We start from the raw sequence: 7,620 nt of genomic DNA on the forward strand, positions 1-7,620 counted from the left end.
TGGGCAGAGCCAGCGGGTAGCTCCATGGTGGGGGAAACGGCGACCGAGCCAGCCCTGCCCGGGGATCACCCAGGAATGTGGCACCTCCCAGGGCTGGCAGCCGGTGGGGATGGGCAATAGAGACAGGGCTGTGCCACCGGGATGATGCTCCTGCCTGGCCCAGGCGTGCAGCAGGAGAGATGGGGGGGATCCCAGGGGCAAAGTATGTCCCCCCGGCTGTGGCAAGTCCCGGCTGGCCCCACACAGAGCCCGCTGGCATGTTGGGACTAATGGTCGCTGTCCCTGCTGCCCACCCAGGGACAGCGGTCACCCCAGCACGGTGGAGACAGCGCTCCCCACTGCTGCTCACAGCTCCGTGTGCTCCCAGGATGGCTCATCCCACCTCTGTCCTGCTTGTGGGGACACACAGATAGGAGGGGGTCCCCACGCTACTGGCAAGCACACAGGCCACCCAGCCAGCCAGGACTGTGGCCGGGCACACACACAGGGACACACGGGGACACAAGGGCACACGTGGCTCAGATGGCACTGGCACACACGGCACGGGCTGCACACGCACACAGCACACACAACACAAACATGCCCACCACGGCCAGTTTGAACTGCACACGCACACACCCATGCACGCACACCCCCATGCACGCACACACACATACACGCACACACACATACACGCACACCAGCCGGCCCGGCAGAGCCTGCCCGAGGCCTCCTGCCCCTCCCAGGGACAGGCGCTCCCGGAAGGAGCTGGCAGGGAAAGTCCCGGTGCTCCGGTGCCTCCGTCCTTGCGCACACGCCGCAGCAGCACACCCACCCGCTGTCCCCCGTGGCACCAGCGCGATGCAGCCCGGGACAGGCAGCAGCCCCTGGGACAGCCCCCGCCACCGGTGCAGTCTGTAGCTCTATCCCAGTCACCCCAACCCAGCACGGAGCCCCCCTGGACAGCTCTGGCACTGTGTGATGGGGACCCAGGCACTTGTCCTGGTTCTGGTGAGGACGTGGGACCCGTGCTGTGACCCTGCAGCCCCAGAGCCTGGGCAGAGCCCACACACAGCCTCTGGCTCCCCTCTGGACCCATAGCCCCTGGCCATTCCTGTCCCCTGGCTGCCAGCCCAAGGTGTGGGGCTGAGTGGGCACCAGCTGGCTGGGAGGTGTGGGGCTGAGGGGCCAGTGGCACTGCAGGGCTATGGACCGTGTCTGGTCACAGAATGTCCCTCAGGAGCCAGCGATTGTTCCTGGAGGCAGAACAATGCCCGGAGAGGTGCCAGGGCACCATGGGCTGCTCCACCAGGGACTCACCTTCACTGCCTCAGCAGGGCCAGCCCACACTGGGATCCCCAGCCCCTCGCCCATCTGCCCTGTACCTGTGGCACAGAAGGGGAGGCTGCACCAGCTGCTCTTGTCTTGTGGCACGGCATGGCATGGCATAGCAAGGACCTCAGGGCTGCAGAGCCCAGCACCAAGCAGCAGCACCCTCCTGCCTCCTTGCACAGCTAGTCCAGCAGCAGCACTGGGGCAGGGGACGCTGGGGGCATTCATGCTCGGATGGAGTGTGCTGGGTGCTGGGGCAGGGACGGGGTCACTGGGACCAGCCTTCAGCCTGGCAGGATTTAAATCCCAGTCTGCACCTGAGCAGCAGCCCCTGCACCACCCGCCCCACACCGCCTGCCCCTCACCATGCGGCTGCTGTTGCTGGTCCTGCTCCTGGGTCTCTGCTGCCCCTGGGCCAGGCTGGTGTCCCCAGGTGAGCTTGGGAGCTGGTGGGATGGGGCTGCAGGAGGACGTGGCCTCACGGGTAGGAACCAGACTAGGAGTTTTGCCACCCGCTTGCCCAGAGCACCCCACCGTGGGGCTGATGGCTGCTCCCTAGCACGGTCCATGGGGAGGGCTGGGGACACGGTGGCTCCTGTCTCTTCCCAGGATTCACCTAGCTCCCACCTGGACCAGACCGAGGAGCCTGTGTGTGCAGCCACCCCCCACAGGACAGTCGGACATCTGGACAGCCACTCCTGGAGGGATCCATCAGCCACAGGATGAGCACCCATCCCCCCGACCCCACCACCACCCCCTTGTCCTCGGCTCCATAATGAGCATGAGGGTCTCTGTGCTCCCCACTCAGTAAACCCAGTCTGTGGTGAGTACTGGCTGGCTCCTGCTGTGTTGGTCTCCTGCCAAGCCCCCTCCAGACCCCATGAGCCCCCCCAGCCCCTGTGGGAGGGATGGGGTCCCAGGCTCTGCCACCACTGATAGTGGGTCCCCAGGGTCCTGCACACAAGTCCTGCCCAAACTCCATGGGTTCAGCTGTCCCTGCTGGTGCCCCAGCTCCTGACCCACTGCCAGCATGGATGGCACGGTGCCATGGGCACAAGTGAGGCACAGGGCACATGAGCTCCTGGCACCCCAGCTGTGTGAACTGCCAGACTGGGGACCCATGGATGTCTGTGCCCACATGGCTGCTGACCAAGCACTGCCACGGTGGCTGCTTTCAGGGCTCAGCCATGGAGCCACTAGCCCCAGGGAGCCCCCAGGAGCCCCTCAGAGCTGGGGGGACAGACTCCATGGGATATTCCCAGAGAGGCTCTGCTGGCCCTGGGCAGGTGCTTGTTGGGGGCTGTCCCTGTGGCTCCCCTGTGGGGAACAGAGCCACTCCACTGTGCCAAGGGCTGTGCCAAGCCCATACCATCTTCCAGTGCCAGGGCAGGGCTGGGCAGCCCCCATGGCCTGGCCATGCCAGGCACTGTGACCAGGGACAGCTTGTCATGCTGAGCCAATGTGGGGTTTATTAGGAAAGAGAAGGAAGGTCCTGCCCAAAACACCATTGGTACCCAGGACTGGCCCTGGCAGAGGGAGGCAGAGGAGGAGGCTGGGAGTGGCTGCCCATGCACCCACCCACCACGGGCTGTCCTCGCCCCATGTGCTCCTCACGCACCACATGGTATGGGTCACCAAGTGTCATAGCCATCACCACCACCATCATCATTGTTGTCATCATCATCGCCACCATCATCATCTCTGTAGTCGTAACTGTCATAGTTGTTGCCATAATTGTCATCATTGCCATCATCGTCGTCATCACCATTGCTGTTGTCATTGTTGTTGCCATCATCATCACTATCCTGGTCACCATCTTCATCGTCATTGCCATCATCACCACCATCATCACCATCCTGGTCACCATCTTCATCATCACCACCATCATCACCATTTTCCTCACCACCGCCATGCTCATTTTTATCATCCTCATCATCATCATTATCATCATCATCATCATCATTTTCCTTGTCATCATCTTCTTCACTGTCACCCTGGTCAGACTCAGGCTTCTCTCCTGCCTCGGGTTTCCCTTCACTCTCTGGTTTCTCCCCCTCAGCTTCCGGCTTCTCCCCCAGCACAGGTTTCTCCCCAGCTTCTGGCTTCCCCCCGGTTTCTGGCTTCCCTTCAGCCTCTGGCTTTGTCACAACCTCTGGCTTTTCACTCGTCTCATTCTTCCCCCCACATGCTGGTTTTTTCCCTGAATTGGGCTTATTCTCAGCGTCCAGCTGCCCAGCCGGGGTGGGTTTGCTCCCTGCCACAGGCTCAGCCCCAGTCACCGGCTCCTTCCCCACGCTGGGTGTTGTGGCAGCCACCGGCTCAGCCCCGGGTGGGCGCTGCTCCTTACCCCCCCGCTCTGTGCCCAACTCCTGCTTCCCATCCGGCGTGATCCTGCCAGGCTGAGCTCCAGGCACCATGCTGGGCTCTTCCCCAGGCAACGTGCTCTTCCCTGCCGGAGGGCATCCGAGCTGCGGCCGCCTGTCAGGGGCTGCTCCAGGGAGCCCTGGAGGGAGCAGAAGGCAGCAGCTTCAGACCTGCGGCGTCATCCCCGCACTGCCCACCCTCAGCTCCCGGCCCCCAGTCCCATTCCCCGGGTCCCCTCCTGGCACACAGCAGAGTCGTGGTGAGGCGAGTGCCCGAGGGGCCCTTGGCACTGGCAGCAGTAGGGGGACCCCTCGCCCTCGGGGTATCCCAGCTGGGAGGGACCATACGGCTCCCCAGGCAGCCCCATCCAGTCCAGCCCATCTCGGACAGGCTGATGCTTCCAGTGATCCCTGCCCTGGTGACTGGTTTGATGGACAAAGCTGCTCCTGAGCATCCCCAGCCTGCACACCAGCACCACTGCTGGCTCCGTCCCCGGCAGGACTTGCACCAAACTAAAATTTAAGCAAGGGCTAAACCTCACAAGGGTTACAGCCCCTCATCAAAAGCTTTCATAAATACGAGGATTAAGACAGACACTGAAACCCTCATCACTGACCATCAGCACTGCTCTGGCTGAGGACGCCCCTGCTCGTGGCAGGGGATCAAACCAGATGTTCTTGAAAGGTCCCTTCCAACCCAAACTGTTCTATTCTATGAATAAAATGGAAAACATTCTTAAAGTCTAGAGAGGCCAGGTGTGCCCAGCCCGTACTTGCCTGCAGTGGGTGCTGCCTGCAGCTCTGCCCACAGGGCAAGGAGCCCCAGCAGGAAGATGCCTCTCGCTGTCATGGTGCTGGCCCCAGTGGCTGGGGCTGAGCCGGGCGGCAATTTAAAGTTCCTCCCAGTCAGTCCGAGTCTGGGAATGGGAGGAAGCAGCTTTCAGGTGACTTGTAGGAACCTCCCACATTTGACTGCAATTCTGTTTTCTGAAGAGCCACTCCATCCACCTTTCTCCACCCACAACCAAGGCAGGAGCAGAATCCATCGGGAAGGACAGGATGGGACTGGGGGAAGGGAGGAGGCCTGGCCAGTCCTGCCACCAGCCCTGTCACTCCCTGGCAGCTCCCACATCCTGAGAGTGCTCTGGGAGCTGCCTGGAGGAGCAGCCTCCAGCCCCATTTCCTTATTACATGGATTTGCAGAAATGGTCCAAGTTATCTGCAGGGAAGGGAAGCACCAGCCCAGGAGCAGGAACGGCACCATCTGCCCTGTCCCACAGAGCACAGCTCTCACTGCACAGGCCTTGTGCTGTCACCATGGTGAACTGCTGGGTTTAAAAAACAGCAAGAATGAATGTCCCTGGCAGAGGGACCACTCCTGCTACTGCAGTGCATGACCCAAAGCTTCCTTTGCCTGTTTCTAAATCAATATCCTGTTTGTTTGCCCCTCTCACCAGCAACTCCCTCCGGCTGCTTCAGTGTCACTGATGTAATTTGCCAGGTTTTGGCATCCAAATGAGTGAGCACAAAGTCTCCTCAGCACATTAACACTGTCCCAGGCCCCCTAGGGCCCTTCTCCTTTATGCCCTCCCAAAATCCCCTGGGCAGCCTCACCTGGATCTGGGAACACAGTGGGAGCTCAATGTGATCCTTCATCCAGCCCAGCCAGGGTGGTGCAGCTTTCTGGGAACCTGCCTTCAAACCCAGGTCCAAACTTCTGGCCTTCACCAGAGACCCCGCTAAGAGTGAATGAAAAATGAAACGCATTGCCCCGTTGCTTCCATTTTCTCTGCATCTGATTTCAGGATAATGATATCATGTGCTTGGGATAACAGATAACCTGAGCACTCACCCACTTAAATTAGGTTATTCTCCAGTCATACAGGAATGCTAGTTAGAATCTGATTTTGCATTTTCCTTCCCTATTTAATTATTTCTTCCTGAATTATACACAAACTGAAGAATTACAGGAGAACTGCTCAGGCCAGGACACACCAGCACCAGGCAAGAATGGGTTGGACTTGCTGGATCAAATGACAACGTTTCAGTCTGCAGCTGTGAGGCAAGTGAAATGAATTGGCTTGAGCTCAACACTGTTTCTACAGTTCTAAGCAAGTTTGTGCCACTTGACACGAGCACTGAAAAGGCAGAATTCCTGCTCTGAAACTTCCCACAAAGTCACGTCCCTGGAGTGATGCCGGGGCAGTGCAAGGGAAGGTGCACAGCTCTGTGCTGCCAGACCTGTGTGGGAAGAGGGCTCACAGCAGAAATGCGCCCTAGGTGCAGGTGGAGGCCTCTTCTCATGGCTGTGACTCAGTTCGGATGCAATTTGTTCCCAAACCACCCGTGTCTGTGGAAGATCCAGGCCCCACACCTGGCAGCTCCACGGCTCAGCCTGACAGCCCGGTGCTTATCGCACGTTGCTGCTGTTAGTCGTGGTCAAGCAGGACACCCCACGGGGCAGCAGCGGTGCCAGCAGAGTCAACTCCCTTCCACGTACCTGGAAAACCATCTGGAATAACTTGCAGGACTGCAGGACTTCTTCCAAGGCCGGGACTGCTGTGGTGGAGACTCTGCCCCTGCCCCTGCACTCGCCCAGGGGCTCTCAGGAGCAACTCCACCGTTCTGGCACGTCTCCTTTGGGCAGCCTGTGATCTTGGCTAACATTTGGGAGGCTCAGGAAGGATAAAGCCTCACAAGCACATCACTGAGATAAATACCTCGAGGGATGAAGCCCTTTGCCCCCCTTCACTGCAGCTCTGCGGGGCCCTGCAAGGGCAGACCCAGCTCTGTCAGATGATCCAGCAGGATGATGAAGCTTTGCCTGTAAGAGTCTTGCTGCCAAAGTGGGATGTAGGTGATCCTTGTCAGATGTTGTTCTGACCTGCTCTTAAAAAGCCACCCTTGTCACTCTGAAGATGGGGAATCCTTCATTAAGAGTTTGTTCCAGGATAAAAGTGTTCTTGTAAATGGGAAGTTTTTCCAAAGGTCTGATCCAAGTCTCACTTGATTCAAACCAACACTAGGACCCCTTGTCCATTCACTGTGAATAAAACCCATCTCCATCCTCTCTCCATCAGGCTGTCACAGGCTGAGCAGAACCTTCACACCTTTCCTGAGTTCCTGCAGCCATCGTTATTTTTCTTCTCCTCTGGGCAATGTCCTTCCTTTGTGGCTAATAATTTGAGGCAAACAAAACAAGCACATACAGAGCCCAGTGCTGATGACAACAAGGCAATGGCAGCACTGATGGTGACTCGGTTGCCCCCACATCCGCAGCTCAGGTTTGTGTAACACCCTGACCTCATCCCGGGCTGGCACAGCTGGGGAGAACAAGGGCTGGGAAGGCAGATGCCAAACACCCTCAGCAGTGTCTGCTTTGGGAAATCCCATTTGGTTTTACCATGGAGTCAACTTGGAATTAACAAGGAAGAACATCACCAACAAAACATGACATGTCCTCTAACCACAGAAAACTTGACAAACCATTATCCAGCTGACCCAACAGAAGAGGTTCTTGTTGACCACAACATGGGGCAAGATGATCTGGAAAGCGATGGACAAGTCAGTTTGACTATTTCCACACACATTAGAGGAGATGAGGAAATGCTGGTTTGGAGAGTTTCCTAAACAATGGCATTCCAGAAAGATTATAGACTTGCAGGCAAAAGTCAACTAGAACTGCAATGCGTTTATTGTTCTGCTTTGTGTGTGGGATATGACACATCAGGGACCACAGAGATGGCGGGAGGACAAACACCCACGTCTCTGCAGCTGCCTCCGGTCTCACGGGCAGGGCCATCGCGTGACCAGCGCCACGGAGACAGGCCCTGGGTGGCACGGGCGGGGACACCGGGGTTTGGGAGAACCGCACAGCCCCGCCACGGCCGCCCTCGGAGCTGCGGGTTCCTTGGGCGCTCCCACCCGGGCCCCCCCCCCCCCCCCG

The 7,620-nt window shown here is 58.6% G+C and overlaps 2 protein-coding genes across 2 annotated transcripts in view; one reads left to right on the forward strand and one right to left on the reverse strand.

The window, feature by feature from the left end:
- Window positions 1-4,524, reverse strand: part of SPINT4 (serine peptidase inhibitor, Kunitz type 4) — a 7,283-nt gene extending 2,759 nt beyond the window's left edge. The window contains exon 1 of the mRNA XM_009994020.1: window positions 4,437-4,524. Within this exon, the coding sequence (XP_009992322.1) occupies window positions 4,437-4,524 (88 nt within the window). The remainder of the gene's footprint in view (window positions 1-4,436) is intronic.
- A 2,681-nt stretch (window positions 4,525-7,205) lies between these two features.
- The window catches only part of UBE2C (ubiquitin-conjugating enzyme E2C), a 7,143-nt gene continuing 6,728 nt past the window's right edge, over window positions 7,206-7,620 (forward strand). The window contains exon 1 of the mRNA XM_009994021.1: window positions 7,206-7,238. Coding sequence (XP_009992323.1) covers window positions 7,206-7,238 — 33 coding nt within the window. The remainder of the gene's footprint in view (window positions 7,239-7,620) is intronic.

This window comes from Chaetura pelagica, unplaced genomic scaffold, assembly GCF_000747805.2.
Source record: "Chaetura pelagica isolate M959 unplaced genomic scaffold, ChaPel_1.0 scaffold493, whole genome shotgun sequence".
Classification (NCBI taxonomy): Eukaryota; Metazoa; Chordata; class Aves; order Apodiformes; family Apodidae; genus Chaetura; species Chaetura pelagica.